Raw genomic sequence first — 24,444 nt, 5'->3', positions numbered from 1 at the left:
GAACCTGTAGTCCTCTCTGCGCACAGCCCAGGACTACCACATACCTCTCCTATAATGTGAATTACAGAACTGCACTCAGTACTCTAATCTTGGCCTAACGTTTTATACAGTTCCAGCAAAACCTCCCTCCTGTTAAACTCTATGCCTCGGCAAATAAAAACAAGTATCTCACATTTTCTTAGCCACTTGATCCTGCCCTTAATACCGTAAGGGGCCAGTGTATATGCACAGTGGGATGCTTCTGAACCTCAGTGCTTCCCAGGATTCTACCACTCATCATGTGTTCCCTTGCCTTGTTTGTTCTAGCCAAGTGCATCACCTCACATTTATCCTGATTTAGAAGTGTCAGAGAGAATGACAGTGAGAGTAAGGTAGCAGAAACAGTTGGCTTTTGGCTGGGTTTATTTATAAAATGATTGAGATGGGTTGCAGAGAGTTGCAGACCATGTTCACAGTGACAGATTCTTACCATAGTTATTCTGTGGTGGAAATGCATTTACAGGAGATACACCATGATAACCATCTTCTGCTATGTCTCGATCTGGAAACTTTCCCTGAAAAGACATATCCAGAAATTTTACCATAGAAGTCAATGAGAATATATGTCTAAAATAAAATGAAACTCTTAGCAAGTTTTGAGAAGATTTGTAGCTTAGGTTGAGGTATACAAAATACCGTGCAAGGACTGTAACAAACACTACATTGCACAAACTGGCAGAAAACTAGCCACCAGGATACATGAACATCAACTAGCCAAAAAGACATGACCCTCTCTCACTAATATCCTTACATACAGATGAGGAAAGACACTATTTCGACTGGGACAACACATCCATCCTAGGACAAGCCAAACAGAGACATGCATGAGAATTCCTAGAAGCATGGCATTCCAATTGGAACTCTATCAACAAACACATTGAGTTCGACCCCATCTACCACACCCTGAGAAAAAGAACAGGAAATGACATCATCAACCCTAAGAAACCCAACATATAAATACAAAACAGGAATTATCAACAGTGCTTCACCCGGAAGCCCACTGAAGATGTCATCTAGTAGGGTAATGAAACATCTGGAAATGAACCTTCCAACTCAGCGAGCAAAACTACATCCAAAAAGAAACTCTTTTAGAATCACCTGCATAGTAAAAGGGTAGGAACAAATAGATGCTGAAAACAGAAATCTTGCAAAGGCAGAGGGCATGGCTGAGATCACATCGAGAGACAGGCACAGCCCAAGTGAGTATATATATATATATTTTGGGATCTTACAGCAGCATGGGAATTTGGTACAAAGGGGATAGAGTGTTATTATTTTGATTGCTTTTTTTGCTTCATAGTAAGATTTTTGTGAGAATAAATTGAAAACCCAGGATCGGGGGCCTAGCACAAAGCAAAGAGTGACATTACAGGAAAGTACATGGTTGAGACACACACTGGAAATTCAAGAGGAGCTTGTGGGGGAGGTGCAATGAATAATTTTTAAAAAAGGACACTTCTTTCTAAACAGGGAAAAATAATTGGAATGCCATTACAGGGAAGCAGTGAGGTGAATGGCTGTTTAGGAGCCAGCTTTAGGGACTGACAGTGCTGCACTGGGAGGGAAACAGAGTGTAAAATCCTCATTTTTGTGATCTGTAATTTGTTAGAAATAGAGAGACAGAAATCTGATTTGGTGAGTCATGGGTAAGGTTGAGTAATTTGCTTGTAGTTTATTACTTGTACTGTATGTGTAAGGTTCCCAATGACAGGAGGACTCAACCCCCGTGGAATTCTCTTGCAATATGTAAGAAATCAGGTACACTTCCAGTGACCACGAATGTAGAATGTGTGTTCAGCTGCATCTCCTGATTGATCATGTGGAGTACCTGGAGCTGTAGATGGACTCACTATGGAGCATCTGTGATGTTTAGTGAGATGGTCACACTATAAGGGCTACACAGGCAGAAAAGCACTGGGTGACCACCAGGAAAAATAATAGATATGGGCAGGTGGTGGAGGAGCCCCCCTGGCCATTTCCCACATCCCCATCCAAACAGACATACTATGTTGGATACGGTTGGGGGTGGCCATTTCGGGGCAAACAGCAACACCAAGTTTATGGCAGTATGGTTGCCTCTACTGCAGAGCAAGGAAGGAAAAGGACTGGAAGAGGTTTAGTGATAGGGAACTCAATGGAAACTGACTGATCTGTGACCACAAACAAAACTCTTGAAAGTAATGCTGCCTTCTTGGTGCAAAGATTAGGGATGTCTCAGAAAGACTCCAGAGCATTTTGAAGAGAGAAGGTGAACAGCCAGAAGTTGTCATACATGTCAATACCAATGACAGTCTGTGGTGAACTTTATACCATAAGGATGTTGTTTATGTGTTTGTAGGTTTCTTCTAATTTGTTCCATTTCGTGATGACAAGGGTGTCGTCCACATAATGGACCAAAGCTTGGGCTGGGTCATGGGAAGAGCTGTTCGTTCCAACCTCTGCATAACTGCTTCTGCCAAGAATCATGATATTGGTGATCCCATGGGTGTCCCATTGATTTGTCATTGAAGGTGAAGTGGGTTGTGAGGCACAGGTCTACTAGTTTGAGGATGCTATCCTTGCTGATGAAGTTGGTACTGTCTGGTGTTTGTTTCCTTGGTTCTTCTAGTAGTGAGATCTGTGTTTCTTTGGCCAGGGTGATGTCTATTGTTCTGATTAGCGCCATCACATCAAACAAAAGCATGACCTCGTCAACCTCTACCTTGGTGTCTTTGATGATGTTCAGGAATTCCTGGGTGGAATGGATGGAGTGGCACGAGTCTTCTGCTAGGTATTTCAGTTTGTGTTGAAGTTCTTTTGCTAGTCTGTATGTTGGTGTGCCAGGAAGTAAGACTATGGGTCTGAGAGGGCTCTTAGTTTGTGTACCTTTTGGTAATCTGTAGAAATGGGGTGTGTTGGATCTTTCAGGTTTCATTCTTTGGAGGTCTGTCTTGTTAATTTCATTTGTCACGTGGAGTTTCTTCAGTGCTTTTGTAATACGGTTTTCTAGCTGTGGAGTCGGGTCCATCGCCACCTGTTGGTAAGTGTCGGTATCTACGAGTAAGACACGCAAAGGAATTCCTAGAGGCCTGGCATTCAAACTGGAACTCCATCAACAAACACATCGATTTGGACTCGATTTAACAGCCTCTCAGAAAAAGAACCGGAAGTGATAATACCCACCACAACAGACCAAGACACATAAATAGAAAGTGGATCAGTACACCAGCACTTCAATGGAGGTTCACCGATTATATTACCTAGCATGCCTGAGAACAAATCTTCCAGCACAGCGAGCAAACTTCCACCTGAACCACAAATGAGCTACAAATCTTCTCAAAAAAATTACAGAGTAAAGGAAATTTCAGCTTTTGTGACGTCGAATGGACTATACCAGTTTAAAGTCGTGCCATTTGGTCTTAAAAAAAGTGTCAATCACATTTCATAGACTAACCAATAAAATAATTTTGCCCCGACTCAATTGTGTGGTATGGATGATCTGGTGGGTTTTTTTTTTAGTCACACATGGAAGGAACTGTTGGACTATCTATGAGAATTATTCAATCAACTTTAGGAGGCAGGCTTGGTAATAAACCTGGCTAAGAGCGAGATCGCAAAGGCCCAAGTCATAATGATGGCACTGGAAATTGTTATGAAAGTGTAGGTGTGTACTGTACCTTTAATGGAGAGGGGAAGCGGGCAAGGACTGAAAGCACAGAGTGTGCCGAACAATTTAAAAATGTAACGTTTGGTTGATATAAATAGCTGGTGCTGTGTTGCCATGGTACAAAAACAAATTCAAATCGGCTAATCAATTTAAATTATGCCTGAGACCAAAATCTAATCGAATTTGATTTTAATGTTTTGATGGCATCAAATCAATAAAATTATCTGATTTTTTTGGGGTAAAAATGGGACATTTTGAACTGGTAGCGAGAATAGCAAAGAGTACCCACAAGTAAAGACTGCCAGAACAGCTCTCTAAAAGGTACCCGTCCAGAAGAAATTTGTATAGCAGAACACTGAAGCCGACCTAGAGAAACCTACAGAGAAAGTTCGACATCCAAAGATGACAACTGGGTTTGAAATTGAGTTGCCACAAATTTAAAGGGGAATTTATCGGACCAGTATTGTAGAGTGGGAGGTAAAAGTTAGGTTTAAGAGAAAGGAGCTGTAAATAGTTGTCTAATGTTCTCGTTTGGACTTAAAGAATAAAATTGTTAATTTTTACTTTAAATAGTAACATCTGGAATAGTTCTTTGCGTCTCGAAATTTAACAGATTACGGCACAAGGTGAGCTCCTGTGTGTTTCGGATTTAAATTAGCAGAGGGGTTCACCCCATGTTGTAACAAAATGGACAAATAGCCTCACAAGGATGTGAAAATAAAGGTTATTGGGGAGTTTCATATACCATCAATGAAGAGAGAAATGCTGCGATTTGTGGGACTGAATGGCTTTCATTGGAAGTTTGTACTTAAAAGCACCAAAAGTGTGTGGTTGGTCCACTGACTGACTTTTTGAAGAAATTCGGAAAATTTCAGTGGACAGAGAATGTCAGAAGGCATTTGACAGCCTGAAAGCTATATTAACTACTGCCCCAGTGTTAGCCACACCTAACTACTAAAAGCTATTCAAGATGGTTATCAATGTGAATTATGTGGATATCAGTGCTTTAGTCTTACAAGAAGATAAGAAAATAGAAAGACCTGTTGGCTACTTTCCTGTAAAGTGAATAATCATCAATAGAAATATTCCATAATTGACGAGGAAACCTTGAGTTTAGTGTTATCAGTGGATATGTCTGAGACAATTGTATACATTTATCATAACACCTAAACTTTTCGAAAAAATTTAAGTATAAAAATTCCAGATTATTTTGTTGAAGCTTATCATTTTAGCCAATTTGAAAATTACACATGTGGCAGGACAAGAGAATTTAATTGCCGATGTGTTGTCGCGACTTTGATAAAAAAGGTGGAAGATTTAGTTAGCGAAAAAAAACAGAAATGAATTGTAGTAGTGAATGCTTGCATGTTTAGAGTCAATGCAATGTATCATAGTGTACTCGTAGCATAAGGCTAAAAGTTTTTAAAAATAGCAGGGTATCGACCAAGTGCAGGTAAATGAGGCAATTATAGTTTGGTGTTTGGTTAGCACAAAAATGGTGGTCCAAAGGGCTTATTTCTATGCTGTTTGACTCTAAAAGAGATTTCACTGCATGATCCTGTCAACAGAGCAAAGGAGGTGTGGTAGAGACATTGGATAGGATAAAAATAAGTAACAGAGGGTGACAGGTGGAAAATGGAGTTCAATGCAGATAAATGTGAGGTGATTTATTTTGGGAAGAATAGCAGGAAGGCAGAATACTGGGTCAATGGAAAGTTTCTTGGTAGTGTGGATGTGCAGAGGGATATTGATGTCCATGTACATAGATCCCTGAAAATTGCCACCCAGGTTGATAGTGCTGTTAGGTTTTAATGGAAAAGGGATTGAGTTCTGGAGCCATGGTGTCATGCTGCAACTGTACAAAACTGTCTTGGAATATTGTGTACAGCTCTGGTCGCCTCCCCCCCCCATTACAGGGAGGAGGTGGAAAAGGTAAAGAGATTTACCAGGATGTTGCCCGGTCTGGAGAGAAGATCCTACGAGGAAAGGCTGAGGGGACTTGGGTCTGTTCTCATTGGAAAGAAGGCAGCTAAGAGCGGATTTAATAGAGACATACAAGATGATCAGAGGATTAGATAGGCTGGGCAGGGAGAGTCTGTTTCCTAGGATGATTATATCGGCTTGTACCAAGGTGCATTGCTGCAAATTGCCGGGGGGGGGGGGGGGGGGGGGGGCTTACTCCTTATATGATGCATTCAGATAAAACACCTTCAGTCATGTATTAACCATTCATCTTCTCATTGTCATTCGTTTGTCCAGTGTGGTTGAGGTTTGATTGCTATCCCTTTCCAAACACACTGTCTTACTGGGGTCTGTGCTGGAGACCTTAATAACTTCTGTTGAGTTCTCCTTCCCTGTCATTTCTTTCCACAGTTGAATCCACCCCTACAGATGCTTTGTTTCCCACTGGAGGAACTTCTACCCAGCTCCACACCCCCTTGACCAGCCTATTTACCCTTTTCATTAGAACATTGGTTCCAACTCGTTTCAGGTGGAGACGGTCTCACTGGTATAGATCCCTCCTGTTCCCAAACTGGTGCCCCATGAAAAGAAACCCCTCTTTCCCACAATACTCTTTTAGCCACATATTTACCTTCCTTATTCTCATGTCCCTATGCCAATCTACATGTTGCTCGGGCAATAATCCAGAGATTATAACTCTTGAGGACCTGTTCTTTAATTTGGTTCTTAGTTCCTGGTAATCCCTAAACAGGTCCTCTTTTCTAGTCTTGCCTATGTTGTTTGTTTTGTTGTGGACCACAATAACTGGATCCTCTCCCTCCCTCTCCAATATCCTTTCAAGCCGATCAGAGATATCCTTTCCCTGGTTGGGGGCGGGCTGCCCCGCGCATTGTGCTGCTGCAGTCTCCTGAACAGGGAGCAGACTTTAAAAACTCCGAGCCCCAGAGGAAAGGCATTTAATCGATTTTTCAAATAATGGATTATCCAAACGAAATAGTGCCCGCCCATCTCGTTTGGATAGTGAAGTCTCCACTGTACTCCCCGAATTATAGAATCCTATACAATTACTACTTGTCTGTTGGCTCCCCCCTCATGAATGGCCTCCTGTATCACAGTGCCCTGGTCACCTGGCTCATCCTCCCTGTAGCCTTTGCCTCTTCCACACAGTCAGCAAGTACCTCATTCCTGCTGGACAAGGTCAAGAGCTGAGCGTCCTCTGTTCCTGACTGCAGGATCTCTCTACCTGCCTCACTTGCAGTCACACCCTGCTGTTCCAGAGTTAACCTCATCAATCCTTTTTGATACCTCTATAAAAAAAAACTCCAGCAATGAATTAAATGTAATTTCTCACTTAGAAAACCATGCTAACTAATCAATCTGCCTTATTCTAAGAAATTACTGATTCTATCTATAAATTCCAGAAGAGCCGGTTATGCTAAGTAGAGAAGTTGTAACTGAAAGTGGAAGTAGCAGTCACATATACAAGAAATAGAGTCAAAATACGATATAATTATAAGAATTAAAGGCATTTTATTTAATAGCATGCAGTGTTCACAGGCAGGTGAATTCATGTCCCAAACAAAAGTTAATGACTATGAACTAATCATCACAATGAAGAGATGGCTGAGGGTGACCAGGGCTGCGAACGGAATATTCAAAGGTACCTAACATTTGAATGAAAAGAAAATCGGAGGGCAGATAACAAGGGATGAGATCAGTACATCAGTGAGACATCTGGTCAGTAGGACAAAATGGAGAATAAACAAAAAGAAGAGTAAAAGATGTAGAATCCGAGTGGAGCTGTATAGCTATATTAAAAGTTATGATGGCCAAGAGGTGATTTCAAGAATGCAGAAAGGGAGGTCATCGAGGAGGGTTTGTCTACAGAGTCAGTTTGGGTGGAAGTCAGTAACAGGAAAGGAGCAGTTACTTTATTGGGAGTTTTCCTTAGATACCCCAACAGCAAAAGAGGCATGGAGGAACAGACTGGGAGGCAGATTCCGGAAAGGTGCAGGTGTAACACAGTTGTTGTCATGGGTGACTTTAATTTGCCTAATATTGATTGGCACCTACTTAGTTCAAAAATTTTGAATGGAGCAGATTTTGTCAGGTGCATCCAGGAAAGGTTCCTGACTCAATATATTGATAGCCGACTAGAGGGGAGGCTATATTGGATTTGGTGCTTGTCAATGAACCAGGCCAGGTGTCAGATCACTCAGTGGGAGAGCATTTTGGGATAGTGATCACAACTCCATGACCTTCACTATACTCGTGGAGAGGAATAGGAGCAGATGATATAGAAAAGTTGGAGGAGGTAGGGAAGGTCCTTAATGAATACTTTGCTTTAGTATTCACTACTGAGAGGGACCTTGTCGTTTGTGAGGACAGCATGAAACAGGCTGATATGCTCAAACAGGTTGATGTTAAAGAGGAGGATGAAAATTTTGAAAAATAAAAGAATAGCTAAGTCCCCTGGGTCAGAGGGGATATACCCAATGTTACTATAAGAAGTGAGGGAAGAGATTGCTGTGCTTTTGGTGATGATCTTTGCATCCTCACTGTCCACTGCAAAAGTGCTAGGTGATTGGAGGGCGGCAAATGTTATTCCCTTGTTCAAGAAAGGGAATAGGGATAATCCTGCAAATTACAGACCAGTCAGTCTTACATCAGTGGTGGGCAAAGTATTGGACAGAATGCTGAGAGACAGGATTTATGATTATTTGGAAGAGCATAGCTTGTTTAGAAATAGTCAGCATGGCTTTGAGAGGGGCAGGTCATGCCTCACAAACCTTACTGAATTCTTTGAGGATGTGACAAAACATTGATGAAGGTAGAGCAGTGCATGTGGCGTATATGGATTTTTGCAATACGTTTGATAAGGTTCCCCATGGTAGGCTCATTCAGAATTTCAGGAGCCCTGGGATCCAGGGAAATTTGGCTGTCTGGATACAGAATTGGCTGGTCCAAAGAAGACTGAAATTGGTAGTAGATGAAAAGTATTCCGCCTGGAGCTTGGTGACCTGTGGTGATCCGCAGGGCTGTTCTGGGACCTCTACTCTTTGTGACCTTCATACAAATAACTTGGATGAGAAGTGGAAGGGTGGCTTAGTATGCTTGCTGATGACACGAAGGTTAGTGGAGTTGTGGATAGTGTGGAGGGATGTTGTAGGTTGCAATTGGACATTGACAGGATGCAGAACTGGGCTGAGAATTGGCAGATGGAGTTCAACCTGGGAAAGTGCGAAGTAATTCATTTTGAAAGGTCGAATTAGAATGCAGAATATACAGTTAAAGGCAGGATTCTTTGCAGTGTGGAGGAACAGAGGGATCTTGGGATCCATGTCCATAGATCCCTCAAAGTTGTTCCCCAAGTTGATAGGGTTGTTAAGAAGGCATAAAGTGTGTTGGCTTTCATTAGCAGGGGGATTGAGGTTAAGAGCCATGAGGTTATGCTGCAGCTCTATAAAGCCCTGGTTGGACCACACTTGAAATATTGTGTTCAGTTCTGGTCACCTCAATATCAGAAGGATGTGAAAGCTTTAGAGTGTGTGGAGAGGAGATTACCAGGATGCTGCCTGGATTTGACAGCATGTCTTATCCAGAAAGGGTGAGGGAGCTTTTCTCATTGGAGCGAAGGAGGGTGAGAAGCGACTTGATAGATGCATACAAGATTGGTAGAGTGAATAGTCAAAGATTTGTTCTCAGAGCAGAAATGGTGATCACAAGGGGGCATTATTTTCAAGTGACAGGAAGAAGGCTTGTAGGAAGAGTTGTAGGTGCATGGAATGCACTGCCAGCTGTGGTAGTGGAGTCAGATACATTAGGAACATTTAAGCAACTCGTGGATAGGCACATGGATGATAGTAAAACAAAGGGTATATTGGTTAATTTGACCTCAGATTATGATAAAAGGTTGGCATAACATCATGGGCCGAAGGGCCTGTCCTGTATTGTAATGTTCTCTGAATACATGGTTTTCAATAAATAAACATTTCTTCTAGACAAAACTCCAATAGGAAAGGTGAATCAACTGTAGCTAATAAGTTAAAACATTTGATCAGTTCAAAGGAGGCAGATTATGAAGCTGACCAAATAGCAAGTCTGAGATTGAGAGCGCTCAAGAATTCAGCACAGCAGGACCAAGAAATTAATTTAAAAAGGGAGAAAAGTATATGAATGTAGAGTAGTAAGAAATACAAAAATGAACTATTAGGATTAAAATGGCAAAGATGAAAATGTGTCCATTCTAAGCTGAGATATGCAAATGTATAATAGGAATTAGTCAAATGGCAGAAAAGGTAAACAATTACTTTGTGTACACTATCACCACAGAGGGAAGTACAATAAACTTCTCAGAAATAGCAGCAACCAAGGATTAATTAAGATAGCTGGCAAGGAGCACACATTGTTTTAAGGTTACAAGAATTAGAGACCTACAAAAAGACCCGTTAGCCAATCTCATCCACGCCAGTCAAAAATAACTACCTCACCATTCTAATCCCATTTTCTAGCACTTGGTCCATAGTCTTGTATGCATTAGCATCACAAGTGCACATTTAAATACTTCTTAAATGTTGAATGTCTCTGCCTCAACCATCTTTAATGAGTTCCAGATTCCCATCACTTCAAATGAAAATCATTTTGCTCACATCTCCTTTTGGATAGACACATGAACAGGCAGGGAATAGAAGGATATGGACCATACGCAGGCAGATGAGCTTAGTTTAGAACAGCATCATGGTCATTGCAGCCATGGTAGGCCAAAGGACTGTTCCTGTACTGTACTGTTCTATGCACATTTTAAGCCTTCTTCCCCTTCCCTTAAATGTATGCTTGCTAGTCATTGATCCTGCCAACAAAGGGAAATGCTTCTTCCTGTCTACCCTATCTAAGCCTGTCATTGTCCCTCTGATCATTGGTGACAGTTTATGCCAGTTTCAGAATTTTTAGTTTGTGGGGTCCATCCCCCTCTTTCCATTAATGTGCAATCCCTCGACACCAGGCTGGTCTTAAGGCTCCCCACTTCTTCCTGGAACAAAGGCCTGAACTGTCCCATCCACCACCAGTCTCCTCCACTTAGTTGAGCTCATCCTTACCCTTAACAACTTGTCTATTAACTTCTCTCACTTTCATCAGGTCAGAGAGGTGGCCATGGCTACCCACATAGACCCAGTTATACCAGTCTCTTTGTGGGTACGTGGAACATTCCTTGTTCCAGCCTACGGCCACAACTCTTTCTCCAGTACATCAACAATATCATCGATGCTACTTTCCTCTCTTATCCAGAATTTATTGATTTTGCTCCTAATTTCCATTCCACACTCACTTTCACATGATCTACCTCCGATTCCTCCCTTCCCCTCCTCAATATCTGAGGGGCTGACCACCAATATTTATTATAAAACCCACTGACCCCCATAGGTAACTTCACTATACATCCTCAGACCTTGCTTCCTGTAAAGACTCTATTCCATTCTCCCAGCTCCCCTATTTCCGTCGCATCTGTTCCAATGATGCCAACTTTGATAAAGGAGTCTCCAAAATGTCCATCTTCTTCCTCAACCGAGGATTCCCTAACAGTTGTTGGCAGGGCTCTCTGTCAGGTCTGACCCTTCTCATCCTCTCTCTTCCTTCCCACAACAGCAATAGGGTCCCCCCTTGTCCTTGCATACCATCCCTCCAGCATCCACATCCAAAGGATCATCAGCTGCCATTTCCACCACTTCCAGCAAGATCCACCACAAGACACATATTCCTCTCCCCTCACTTCCACAGGGACCATTGCCTCTCACAACATTCTGCTCCACTCTTTCTTCAGTCTCAACACCCCCCACAGCACTTTCCGCTGCAACCACAGAAGGTAACACCTATCTGTTTACTTGCTCCCTCCTAAGTATCCAAGGTCCCAAACACACCTTCCAGTGCTTTACCTGCAATTCACACAATCTAGCCGATTGCATTCCCTACTCACAACGTGGTCTCCTCTACACTGGCAAAACAAAGAGTAGACGAGGGGACTGACCCTGAGCTTCCAGTTTCCTGCCACGTCAACACACTACCGTGTTCCCTGACCAACATCTGTCTCAGACTTGCTGCAATGCTCCAGTGAAGTTCAGTGCAAGCTGGAAGAACAGCACCTCATTTTCCAATTGGAAACCTTGAAGCCTTCTGGACTCAATATAGAATTCAACAGGTTTCAGGCTTGAGCTCTCCCCAACTCCAAACCTCAGGCCTTGTTGTCACATAAACTGTTATCACACACAAAGCATTGATTGCCACGAACGGTCACCTTTAATAGCTATTCACCCTCCTAGCCAGACAATTAACCTCCCCTTTGTCTGTCCAACGGTTCTTCTGTCTCAATGGGCTCTATCCCACCCTCCTCCATAGTTTACTCCTTAACCCTTCACCCCACCTCTGGCATAGGTGGGACTTGAACCTACGTCTCCTGGCTCAGAGGGAGGTACAGTACCACTGTGCCACAAGAGCCTTTTTAACCCTTTGGAAAAAAAGCAGGTTCGCTACGCAATCAAACAGCTTGATGCTCATCAGCTTTACACACACATAACAGTAGCAACTTGGAAGAGATAATGAGGTTGCTGGGACCTCCAACAAGAATCACCAACTTCAGTAAAAGTGTTCATTTATCTGCATCTACATCTCTAAAGGTTGGCAAGTTGCAGATCATAAAGTTCTATAATTCCAGTTACAATCAAAATTGTAGACTACCTGCCAGAGATTTGTGCGATTTGGTTGAAATTTGTTTCCCCACGGGTACACTCTACCTGAAAGCAGAAATAACAAGAACGTCTTCAATTAAAGATCAAAACAAACAGAAATCCTTGGCATTACACACAACTTTATCAGGAAGGTGCTACACAGTGCAATCCAGAAGTCTGAAAAGAAAGGAGAGAATAAGGGACATTGGAACAGTTCACAACTTGAGCTGCACATCTGGAAGAAATTCACAAAACAGATTGACTTTGCCAAATAGTTTCATTTTGTAATTCTCTAAGACACAAGATAAAGAACCTTTATCCATTTTGAGAGACAGTGAGAGAAGGAAATTATTTTTTTTAGAAATTGTTTTTTTTTATTATATTGATGTGAGTGTATTAAAGAGCCCTTATTTTTGTGAATTTTATATGCTCTATGCTCGGGATGTTCTGGATAGGGTTTCCCCTCCCGAGGGGTCTCAGACTTGCCCGGACGATTATGGTTGATCAGTCGGTTAAGTGGTGCACCTGGAATGTCAAGGGGAGTAATTCACCAGTCAAAAGGAAGAAAATATTATCAAACCTCAAGAAAGAAAGGGTTGATATAGCTCTCCTACAGGAGACGCACTTATTGGATAAAGAACACTTGAAATTACGACAGGGTGGATTTGATCAAGCCTTTTTTTCTTCTTTCAGCTCAAAAAGCAGGGGAGTTGTTATTCTTATTCGGAAGAATTTCCCTTTCAAAATCCTAAATCAGATAAAAGACAAATCTGGATGATATATTCTGATTAATGCCCTTATAAATGGAGAGGAATATGGGATCTTAAATTTGTTTGGCCCCCTGCACATTCTTTTAAATTTATAACAGAAGCCCTCTCCAAATTGATGGCTCTTGGTGCTTGTCATACAATTATAGGGGGAGATTTTAATTGTATTATGGATCCGGGAATACATAGGATTCCCAAGAGTACTGCAGGAGTATCTCCCAGATGTAGACAATTGGTGGATTTGAACAAAGAATTAGGACTAGTAGATGTATGGAGATGCCTTCATCCATAGGGCAGAGATTTTTCTTTTTACTCCAATCCACATAAATGTCATACCAGAATCGATATTTTTTTTGCCCCCTCGATTTTTTTAAATTCCATATCATCCTGTAAAATAGGCAGTATAGCAATTTCCGATCACGCTGCTGTATATATGGAAATCAAGGCGAGGAACAATGAGACATCCCCCCGGCACTGGCGTATGGACCCCAAGCTGATGAAAGATAGTAAATTTGTAAAGTACTTCTGTCAAGAATTTAAAACTTTTTTAGAAATTAATTCAGGTACGGCTAGCAACCCATCAATGATGTGTGAGACCATCAAAGCTTACGCGCGAGGTTTGATAATCTCATACTCAGCAACCCAGAAAAAACAGCGTCTGCTCGAAGCTCGCTTAAAAACAGCTGAAACAGCATACACTGACAGACCTTCTGTTATCAAATTACAAAGGATTACGGCCCTTAGGACAGCTCTAAACACCACACTTGCCCAAACGTATAAGAGGGAAATATTATTTGCAAAACAAAGGTTATATGAATTTGGCAATAAACCTGGTAGATACTTAGCATTTCTCGCAAAGAAAAAGGCGGCCCCTCAAACTATAACATCTATCAAGGAAAGTACGGGTATTCTGACTCACAATCATAAAAGGATTAACGCAATCTTTAGAAAATTTTATTCTGATTTATATAAATCGCAGGATTGCGAAGACAGGACTAGGAGGATGCAGTCAATTTTTAAAAATCTGACCTTTCCGAACCTAACTCCGGAACAGGTATCGGTCTTGAATGTTCCCATAACAACCCAAGGGATACTTGACGCAATCAGGCAACTTCAGAGTGGTAAGGCACCTGGCCCAGATGGCTTTCAAGCTGAATTCTATAAAGAATTTACAGAAATATTGGCTGATCCACTTATGTATAACTATTCATACAGTCAGGGCTGTCTCCCGCCTTCGTTGAAAGAGGCGAATATCTCTCTTATCCTCAAGAAAGGAAAGGACCCAGAAGATTGCGCGTCATACAGACCAATATCCTTGCTAAATATAGATTTTAAAATCCTCTCTGAAATGTTGGCATTGAGGCTAGAAAGTGTATTGCCACATATCATAAAGGAGGATCAGATGGGGTTTATTAAGGAATGTAGATCATCCAATAATGTAAGAAGGGTTTTGAATGTGATTCAAGCCTGCCATCAGGGAAAGATATCAGGAGTAGTAGTCTCATTAGACGCAGAAAAGGCATTCGACAGGGTTGAATGGTCATATTTGTTTTACACATTGGAAAGGTTTGGCGTTAGAAAGGTGTTTACCAAGTGGGTCTCAATACTATACAGTGATCTCAAAGCAGTTGTGATTACCAATGGATTAGGCTCAGGTAGCTTCAGTGTGGATAGGGGCTGCCGTGGGATGTCCTCTTTCACCATTGCTATTTACGCTAATAATTCAGCCACTAGCAGAAGCTATACGGGCTGACCCTAATATAACGGCCCCAAGGACTGGTACAGGTAAACATAAAATTACACTTTATGCAGATGAAATTACTTCTACTTCTCAGAAATCCTTTGATGTTCGTGCCTCGCTAAATCCAAGTTATTAATACATCTAGTGTGTTTTCAGGCTATGAGATTAATTTCTCAAAGTCGGAGGCTATGCCAATGGGTGACCTTGCTAGTATATCCCACTTATTGGACGGATCCCACTTTCCCTTTCGGTGGTCCCTGGAGGGTTTCTTATATTTAGGCATTTTTATTACCCCAGTATTTGATCAGTTATACAAGGCTAACTTTGTGTATTTACTGGAGAGGATAAGGCAGGACCTCCAGCGATGGGGAGACCTTCCAATTTCCTGGCTGGGTAGAATAGCACTAATTAAAATGAATGTCCTGCCCCGTCTCCTATACCCTATGAGAATGCTTCCGGTGATGCTGCCGAGGCTGGCACTACGTAAACTATAAGGCTGGTTGGGTTCCTTTATCTGGAATCATAGACGGCCCCTCATTAAGCTGAAGAAGCTACAGCTTCCACAGGCAAGGGGAGGATTGGATTTCCCAGATTTTAGAAAATATCAGTTAAGTTCCCTATTAAGTTACATAGCTGATTGGGTCTTGTCTGACCCGTAATCAATCTGGCTGGACATCGAGGCTTCTCAAGTAAAATGCCCTTTTATTTTCAGACAAGAGGAAAATCATTACGGATCAATGTAAAAACCCTGTAATACTAAACACAATTAAAGCTTGGAATATAATGCGGCAAAATGAAGGCAACTCGCATAAAACATCCCCCTACGCTCCGATAGTGGGAGCATGGGGATTTCAACCGGGGCTTACAGATATCACTTTCAAACTCTGGAGATCCAGGGGTATCTCATGTTTAGGGGATCTGTTTAAAGAAGGGGTCCTGATGTCTTTTGAACAGCTTGTCAGAAATTTGGATTACCTAATGGAGACCTCTTTCGATACTTCCAAATTCGAGATTACATACAGAAGACTACGTTATTAGATAGTCTTTATAAATCAGATAGAGAACATAGAGTGCTATGGCCAATGGGGGTATCTTCCGTCAGCACTATTTATCATTTATTACATGATGAAGTATCAGGAGATATGGACAATCTGCTTAAAACATGGAATCAGGATTTGGGACTGGAAATCTCTATAGAAACGTGGAATGACATTTGGGAAAACGCCAGAAGAATCACCATCTGCAACAGAACTCAGGCCATTCAGTTGAAGATACTTCATAGAGCCCATATAGCACCGGACCGATTGGCAAAATTTAAGGCAGGAGCATCTCCAATGTATCCCAAATGTAAAATAGAGGTGGGCACTCTTGTACATTGCCTATGGACCTGTCATAAGATCTGTAGATATTGGACTAAAGTAGCAAGTGCTCTGACAGAAATCTTAGGAACTGAAATTAGAGTGGACCCTGTATCTCTCCTTTTGGGTTTTTCGAACTTACCCTCCCTGGATATGCACGGGAAGAGATTATTGTCCATTCTCTCTTTCTGTGCAAGGAAAAATATTTTGGTAAACTGGGTGGCTGAGGGCCCCCCGGACTTTCAAATTGGCACAGATTAATCATGGAATGTATTCCCCTTGACTTCCTTACAAATATGGTGCACCAAAAGACTGCATTATTCCATAAAATATGGCAGCCCTTCTTGAATTACATAAATACAGATATTTCGGCCATCCTAACAAGGGCTTTTATTTAATTGAGATGGCGAACCTGGCTGGTCCAGGGCCCCTTGGGAGAGGAATCCCACATGAATACGGGTTTTGTTACGGTTTGATGTTAATACATTCCGAGCATGTATCTCACCACCCAATTTCTGTGTTACTGTTGGGTTTTTTTTCTCTTCTTTGAATAATGTAAGAGACTTAATTATACACTCTGGTTCGTTGTAGGTTAGATTAGTAGTTAGTTGAGTTTTGTTTTTTTTCTCTTTTTTTTGTTTGATAAATTTTGGTTATTATTTATTTAAGATTTAATTGTATATCAATGTTTATACTTGGGTTTTTTTTTATTTGTAAACTTGCAAAAATGTTAAATTTTCAATAAAAAGTCTATAAAAAAGGAAGTTGTAATGACATTCGAGAGGGTGCAGAACAGATTGACAATGGCCCCAGAGATGAGGAATTTCAGTACATAGTTTGGAGAAGCTGAACTATTTTCCTTGAAGAGAAGGTTGAGCAGAACTTTTATAGCGATATTTCATAGCTTAAGGATTTTGATAAGGAAAACTATTCCCATTGGTAAAAGGATTGAGAACAAAGGGTATAGATTTCAGGTGATCGAAGACACAAGGAAAATACTTTCATACAGTATGTGATTAGGATGTGGAACGTTCAGTGTGCAGTGGAGGTGGATTGAGTTATAGCCTTCAAAAGGGAATTGAATACAATATGAGAAGACAGCACATTCAGGGTTACAGGTGGAAAGACCGGGGAGTGGCTCTTGGTAAACAGTTCCTTTGGAGAGCCAGAACAAACCCAATGGTGGGCTCCTGACCCTCTTGCTAGTTCATTCACAGTATCAAAACTTTGTATGGTTTTGATATGTTGGTCCAATTGCCTCTTAACCTCCTTTACTCTAAGGAGAGCAAGGAAGCTCCTCATCCCTGCTGCCGTCCCCGTAAATCTCCAAGGTCCTGACATTGTTTCTAAAGTGTGGCATTCAGGTTTGGACATGAATGAAGCTGAAGCCTAATTAGCATTTCCAAAGAATTTTTGTTTAATTTGTGAAAAAGCACTGGTATTCACTAGTTAGCAATTTTGTTGGCATTATTTAATTCATTCCAACAAACTACAGGAGCCAAAGCGAATATCCAGTATGTTTGTAAAGGCTATATCATTACATTTCTGTATTTTTGATTGTAAACTGAAATTGGATGACATATGCTTTAGAACCAATTGTTATGGAAGGAATAGAACATAGAACAGTATAGTACAGGCCCTTCCGCCCACGATGTTGATAAATGGCCGGTCATTTATCTTAATCTAAGATCAACCTAATCTACATACCCCTCGATTTACTGCCGTCCATATGCTTGTCCAGCAGTCACTTAAATGTCCCTACTGTCTCTGACTCTACAACCACTGCTGCCAGTGCATTCCAACAACCACCACTCTGTGTAAAGAACCTACATCTGACATCTCCCCTATACCTTCCTCCAATCACCTCAAAATTGTGACCCCTGAAGACAGCCATTTCTGCCCTGGGGAAAAGTCTCTGGCTATCTATCTATGCCTCTCATTACCCTCCATCAAGTCACCTCTGTTCCTTCTTCTCTCCAGTGTGAAAGGCACTAGCTCCCTCAACCTCTTTTCATAAGACAAGCCCTCCAATCTAGGCAGCATCCTGGTAAATCTCCTCTGCACCCTCTCTAAAGCATCTGCATCCTTCCTATAATGAGTTGACCAGCACTGGACACAATATTCCAAGTGTTATCTAAGCAGGGCGTTCATAGATCTGGCAGTAAAACCTTGCGGTTCTTAGGCTCAATCCCCCTGTTAATGAAAGTCAAAACACCACACACCTCCTTAACAACCGTATCAACTTGGGTGACAACATTGAGGGATCTATGTACGTGGATCCCAAGATCCTCCAGACTGCCAAGACTTCTGTCTTTAACCCTGTATTCAGCATTCAAATTCGACCTTCCAAAATGAATCACTTCACATTTATCCAGGTTGAACTCCATAATAGTTGCACTTTTTCAAGACAGGCTATCAAATTCACTGTAGGTGCTGTTTATACTGCTTGTCCAAGCAACAGATGGAAGTTACTGCAGATGAGCAGAGGATGTGTATGAAGGGGATTCAGCTAGAAATAGGTTAGTCTACTGAATGGTGGCCAGTTTTTGGAAACAAAGTCCTTCATTCTACCAATGATCAAGAGATTTGTTCCCAGGTAGCTAAACAGCTTGCGGATGTGAATAATACAGCTGAAATCATTGGACCTCCAAAAACGTTCTTTTCCCTGCTGTAAAAACACCTAAGCCTGAAGGAAGCCAGTTTATTTCCCCTCATCAGTTGTTGTAAGCTGTGGCTTTTAACCAATAAATCAGAGACTTTACGAGTGTGAACCAGCCACTCTGTTCCACTTGCAAGCATGTTTAAGTGCCTGGAGGAGGATGAAGGAGCAGCAGTCCTAACAAACCAAAACAATCATCTCAGTGAAACCAGTGTACAGGGTCCATTGAAATGCCTTCCTAGTTTTCCTTTCCACCCAAAACAACCCTATTTTGTGCATCTCTGTCTGTCTCTCCAAGGGTGTGTGTATATAAAGAGATATGAGGTTACGGAGAGGATTTGTAGCTCAGGTTCCGGTCAGGTTGTAAGTTTGCTCGCTGAGCTGGTGGATTTCTTCTCACATATTTCATCACCATGCTGAGTAACACCATCAGTGAGCCTCCGGTGAAGCTTTGGTGTTCTGTCCCCCTTGCTATTTGTGTCTTGGTTTGTTGTGGTAGGTGATATCATTTCTGGTTGTTTCTGAAAGGTTGATAAATGAGGTTCAGATTTGTTAATGGGGTTCCGGTTTGAATGCCAGGCCTCTAGGAATTCCCATGTGTGTCTTTGTTTAGCCTATCCCCGGATGGATGTATTGTCCTAGTCGAACTGGTGTCCCTCTTCGTCTGTGTGTATGGATACTAGTGATCGTTGGTCATGTCTTTTGGTGACTAGTTGGCGCTCATGTATCCTAGTAGCTAGTTTTCTGCCCATTTGTCTAATGTAATGTTCGTTGCAGACCCTATTGGGTATTTTGTATATAACGTGTGTGTTCTACTGGCTGTGCTTACAGGGTCCTTTAAATTCATCAGTAGCTGTTTCAGTGTGGTGATAAGTTTGTGGGCTATCATGATGCCTAGGGACTGGAGCAGTCTGGTCATCATCTCTGAAATGTCTTTGATGTATGGTAGGGTGACTAGAGTCTCTGGGCGTGTTGTGTCTACCTGTTTAGGTCTGTTATGCAGGAATCGGTGGACTACTGTTATCGAGTAACTGTTGTTCCTGAATGTGTTGTATATGTTGTCTCACAGGTCCTGGGTGCTGCAGTGTGTTGTGGTTCGTTTAAATAATGCCCTGATGCAGCTCCATTTGTGGGTGTTGGAAATGGTTGTTCCTGTAGCTGAGTATCTGGTCAGTGTGAGTGGATTTCCTGTAGATGCTGGTCTGCCATTCTGAACTGGCATTTTGTTTTGCTGTGTCATCCAAGGGGAGTAGGTTGATTTGATTAGACTCCCTACAAGTGTGGAAACAGGTCCTTCGGCCCAAGTCCACACTGACCCTCCGAAGAGCAACCTACCCAGACCCATTTCCCTCTAACTAATGCACCTAACACTACGGGCAATTTAGCATGGCCAATTCATCTAACCTGCACATCTTTTGACTGTGGAAGGAAACGGGAGGAAACCGGAGCACCCTGAGGAAACCCACGCAGACACGGGGAGAATGTGCAAACTCCACACAGTCACCCGAGGCTGGAATCGAACCTGGGACCCGGGTGCTGTGAGGCAGCAGTGCTAACTACTAAACCACCGTACCGTCCCACGTTGTTGGTCTCTTCCTCTTTGTTGAGCTTTATACCAGTAAGGATGTCGTTTATGTGTTTGTGGGTTTCTTCTAATTTGTCGTGTTTCATGGTGACAAAGATGTCATCCACATAGCACACCCATTGGTTGGGCTGTTCGTTCTAACTTCTGCATAACTGCTTCTGCTATAAGCCCTGATATTGGTGACCCTATAGGCATCCTATTGATTTACTTGTAGATCTTGTCGTTGAAGGTGGTGGGTTGTGAGGCACAGGTCTAGTAGCTTGAGGATGCTGTCCTTGCTGATGGAGGTGGTGCTGTCTAGGTGTTTGTATCCCTGAATTGCCAGTGTTTCTTTGACTAGGATGTTGTTTATTGATGTGAATAGGGCTGTCCATCGAAGGAAACCATGACATCGTCATCCTCCACCTTGGTGTCTTTGATGATGTTAAGGAATTCCTGGGTCGAGTGGATGGAATGGGTTGAGTCTTCTACCAGGTGTTGCAGTGTATATTGCAGTTCCTTTGCTAGCCTGTGTCGGTGTGCTGGGAAATGCGACTATGGGTCGGGTGGGGGTGGTTTGGCCCTCATTTAAATATCTTTGGTAATCTATAGAAACAGTCGACACCCTGTTTGCAGGGACTACCAAAGGTACATAAACAAAGGGCATTCCCAGAGTCTCACTTCCCAGCACACCGACATACAGGCTAGCAAGGAACTGCAACATACACTGAAACATCTGGCAGAAGACTCAACCCACTCCATCCAGTTAACCCAGGAATTCCTTAACATCAAGGATACCAAGGTAGAGGATGACAAGGTCATGGTTTCCTTTGACATGACGATCTACTTATGTCAATAAACATCACCCTAGCCAAAGAAACACTGGCCTCACTGCTAGACAAACCAGGGATACAAACAGGAGAAAGTGAGGTCTGCAGATGCTGGAGATCAGAGCTGAAAATGTGTTGCTGGAACAGCTCAGCAAGCAAACCTACAACCTGATAAAAGGAATATTTTATAAGGATAAGAATTTTAACAAGTACAGTTATATGTCAACATGTCACAATTATTTATCTGTAGTTGGAATTTACTTATTTGTATTAAATAGTAATTCATTTCAAATACAGAAGCCTGGCCCATAATTTCTGTCAATCTAGGTCCAAAAGAAAGGCAATTCCAGCATTTTGTGTAATTTAATAAGACCTTTAAATTATGTGATGACTCCATGAATAAAGGAGGTTGGGGGAAGACCCTTGAACTCCATCACACTTCTTGAATGGGGCATAACACAACACGTCAATGAAAAGGAATATTATATTGGAGGTTTATGTCTGTGTCACTCAGATAATGAAGTATACGGGCCCTTCCATTCAATAGCTGAGAGTCTAATAAGTAACAATTCAAGAATCAAGCAAAAAGAAACTTGGTGCTGAATAACCTCTGGTCTGATAAGGTTACTGGGAATCAAAACTGGTAAATGTGTCAGGTATAGGCATTTAAGGGTACAGAAGCAAAGAGTAAGAAAGTGGAGTTAAGACATCAACCATCATCTAACTGAATAGCAAAACAGGAAAGATGCTGCTAAGCAGCTTTCTCTTGTATCTTATTAACCATTCTGCCACCCCGTCACTATAATCCCTATAGTGTGGAAGCAGACCATTCAGTCCACATTGACCATCCATACAGCATCCCATCCAGGCCGACAGCTCTACTAGCCAACCCCCATCCCCACTACCCCTCCCTTATCCCTGAACCCTGCATTTCCCATGGCTAACTCATCTAACCTGCATATCTATGGAATGTGGGAGGAAACCAGAGAACCCAGAGGAAACCCATGCAGACAGGGGAGAATGCGCAAACTCCACACAGTCACCAAGGGTGGAACTGAACCTGGGCCCCTGGCGCTCTGAGGCAGCAGTGTTAACCACTGAGCCACTATGCTGTTCTGGTACCTCCAATTATTAACACACATATACACCCACATCCATTCACCTTGAAAATTGTGCCCTTTGTTTTATATTATCATCTCCCCACCTCCCAACACTCAATCAAAATCAAAGATTTCACATTTTTCAATGTTAAATTCCATCTGCCATTTGTTTACCTGTTCCACCAGCTTCTATGCCCTTTCCAAGTTATACACCAGAGATGAGGAATTTCCACCCAACAGTGGATTTCTGACACTGGAAGTTTAGAAATTCAGCGTTGTTTCTGATATTCCCAGCTATTTAACAAAAAAATCACCGGGAGTCGTCGGGTGTTTTGGACAGTAGTGCTTTGAACCTCCATGGATTGCACAAAGCTTCTATGTTTTGCATCGTCTACAAACTTTATATGGCTGGTGTACTAAGATCTAGGTTGTCAATATATAAAAGAGCAAGGAACCCAACAATGACCCCTTAGTGTCGTGTGATCATACCTTCCAAACCCCCTCGAGCAGCAAATTCCCACTCTTCCTCTGTTGGCAATCGCATCCCCTTCCACTCACAGAAGGCCTGAGCATCAGACCAGCTCACCTGTACCACTGGGAAATGCAGTTTTTCTTTAATTCCAGAGCCAGGGCCTGCTGGCTTAAAACAATTGGAGAAATCTGATTAATTGCAATAATTACGCTCTATATAACCAAAAAAGAACTGCCATTCAGTTGTCAAAAACGGCATCTAATTCCACATGCCGAAAACCACCACTGTGTTACAGTTGGTTATTTACCTGAAACTCTAAACCAAACTATTCTCAATGAAGAACAACCAAACTACACCAAGCAATTCAGCTCAATTGTGATGTCAGGTGTAAAATTCATCTATAATACCATTTAGTTCATTTTTTTAATATTTTGAACTGGTGGCTTACAATTTTCCATGTGTCTGAAGGAGGTGAACAATTAACCTTTCAGTATTTCTATAGCCATTAGCATTTTCAAAAAGTGTTAGAGAGACACTTTCCAAACAGCAATGGGAATTTGGTTAGACTGGCAGAGTTTATGAGCAAAGTAAAGAGCGCTGTGCTTTCAGATAGGAGATTCTGGATTTGGTAGTGGGTAATGAGCCTGGCCAGGTGTTAGACTTGGAGGTAGGTGAGCACTTCGGTGATAGCGATCACAATTCTGTTATGTTTATTTTAGTGATAGAAAGGGATAGGTGTATACCACTGGTCAAGAGTTACAGCTGGAGGAAAGGCAATTACGATGTGATTAGGCAAGATTTAGGAAGCATAGGATGGGGAAGGAAACTGCAGGGGATGGGCACATTAGAAATGTGGAGCTTATTCAAGGAAAAGCTACTGTGTGTCCTAGATAAGTATGTACCTGTCAGGCAGGGAGGAAGCTGTAGGGCGCGGGAGCCGTGGTTTACAAAGGAAGTGGAATCTCTGGTCAAGAGGAAGAAGAAGACTTATGTTAGGATGAGATGTGAAGGCTCAGTTAGGGCACTTGAGGGTTACAAGGTAGCCAGGAAAGACCTAAAGAGAGAGCTCAGAAGAGCCAGGAGAAGACATGAGAAGTTGTTGGCAGATAGGATCAGGGTAAACCCTAAGGTTTTCTATAGGTATTTAAGGAATAAAAGAATGACAAGAGTAAGATTAGGGCCAATCAAGGATAGTAGTGGGAGGTTGTGTGTGGAGTCAGAGGAGATAGGGGAAGCACTTAATGAATATTTTTTGACAGTATTCACTCTAGAAAACGACAATGTTGTCGAGGAGAATACTGAGATACAGGCCACTAGACTAGATGTGATTGAGATTCACAAGGAGGAGGTATTAGAAATCCTGCAGAGTGTGAAAATAGATAAGTCCCCTGGGCCAGATGGGATTTATCCTAGAATCCTTTGGGAAGCCAGGGAGGAGATTGTCGAGCCTTTGGCATTGATCCTTAAATCGTCATTGTCTACAGGAATAATGCCAGAACACTGGAGGATAGCAAATGTGGTTCCCCTGTTCAAGAAGGGGAGTAGAGATAATCCTGTTAATTATAGACCAGTGAGCCTTACTTCAGT

The 24,444-nt window shown here is 42.1% G+C and overlaps 1 protein-coding gene across 1 annotated transcript in view; it reads right to left on the bottom strand.

Annotated features, from left to right (window-relative positions):
• Positions 1-24,444, bottom strand: part of sumf2 (sulfatase modifying factor 2) — a 67,283-nt gene that overhangs the window by 21,020 nt on the left and 21,819 nt on the right. Inside the window, exons 5-7 of the mRNA XM_043718881.2 lie at positions 22,875-23,025; positions 12,377-12,432; positions 470-554 (exon numbers count right to left, since the gene is read on the bottom strand). Of these exons, the coding sequence (XP_043574816.2) occupies positions 470-554; positions 12,377-12,432; positions 22,875-23,025 (292 nt within the window). The remainder of the gene's footprint in view (positions 1-469; positions 555-12,376; positions 12,433-22,874; positions 23,026-24,444) is intronic.

The sequence above is a fragment of the Chiloscyllium plagiosum genome, unplaced genomic scaffold, assembly GCF_037043375.1.
Source record: "Chiloscyllium plagiosum isolate Xiang-an unplaced genomic scaffold, Cpla_swu_hap1 HiC_scaffold_31, whole genome shotgun sequence".
Taxonomy (NCBI): domain Eukaryota; kingdom Metazoa; phylum Chordata; class Chondrichthyes; order Orectolobiformes; family Hemiscylliidae; genus Chiloscyllium; species Chiloscyllium plagiosum.
Note: the sequence above shows the minus strand (reverse complement) of the source record. Positions and strands in the feature narration are given on the sequence as shown.